The sequence below is a fragment of the Bactrocera latifrons genome, unplaced genomic scaffold (genome assembly GCF_001853355.1).
Source record: "Bactrocera latifrons isolate USDA-ARS-PBARC rearing strain unplaced genomic scaffold, ASM185335v1 scaffold_1020, whole genome shotgun sequence".
Lineage (NCBI taxonomy): Eukaryota > Metazoa > Arthropoda > Insecta > Diptera > Tephritidae > Bactrocera > Bactrocera latifrons.
Genome location: NW_017534432.1, coordinates 26112 through 27117, shown reverse-complemented (window position 1 = coordinate 27117; position 1006 = coordinate 26112). Strand labels below are relative to the sequence as shown.

General features: G+C 50.0%; 1 protein-coding gene across 1 annotated transcript in view; it reads right to left on the bottom strand.

The window, feature by feature from the left end:
• LOC108968153 (DC-STAMP domain-containing protein 1-like) overlaps positions 1-992 on the bottom strand; it is a 19528-nt gene extending 18536 nt beyond the window's left edge. The window contains exon 1 of the mRNA XM_018931959.1: positions 819-992. Within this exon, the coding sequence (XP_018787504.1) occupies positions 819-992 (174 nt within the window). The remainder of the gene's footprint in view (positions 1-818) is intronic.
• Positions 993-1006: the final 14 nt, after the last annotated feature.

Below are 1006 nucleotides of genomic sequence, written 5' to 3'. Positions count from 1 at the left end.
CTATACTGCGTCCTTTCCGGAACCCAAACTGCCTATTCGACCACATACCCCTCGTTAGCTCCTGAAGTCGTTCCACCATGATTCTTTCCAGTACTTTTCCGAGTACTGGAAGGAGACTGGAGGAGGAGGAGGAGGAGGAGGAGGAGGATCACTCCTGATCTTATCGGGGGACTTCAGGAGAGGAACAACCCTAGCACTTTTCCACTCATGTGGAAAGTATCCCTCCCAAACGCACTTATTATAAATGGCCTCCAGGTATTTCGGAATGAACTTCCACAAGCTTTTACACATCTCTCCGTTCAAACCATCAACACCCGGGGACCGTTTAGGCCTAACCAGGCCAAAGGCGTACCCCAACTCCCCATCATCTAATGGAGGAACAGGCACCTCTTGTGCTTGAGGTACCTGCACTTCCGACCTAGGAAAGAACGCACCTAACAGAACCCCCGCACACTCTCTCCACGACGATAACAGAGTGTCACCGACGCGAAGAGAGGTGACATCCTCCCTTCTACGACCCCGGCAGATCCTATAGACCTGACCCCAGGGGTCGTTCATATTCTCGTTATCAAAACTCCTCTCCAATCTTCCTCTTTAACTCTAACTAGCATCCCCTTATACTCCCTATCCGCACAACTAAATTCATACCTAAGCTGGGACAGCCTRTCAGAATTGGACCGTYGRGCGCGTTGAAACCTTCGTCTCAATCGTCTGACAGTCCTCCTCTTCAAGGTTAGCTCACGCGTCCACCATTTAATTTTGCTAACTCTAGAWCTTTCACACCTACCAAAAACCCTATCATTCACCCCCCMAACTACCTCATAGAGACGAGCAATTTGCTCGTCCACCCCCAACTCCTCAAACTCCCTAAGCGGTATTCCCAACACCGCATCCCTWACGGAGAGTCCATATTGGTTCCAGTCAGTACCAGAGGTACGCCATCGCCGCAATGGACTCTCATAAGGCAAGGGAGAGGATTGAGGGGTAATCATAATTTGAATCAAAT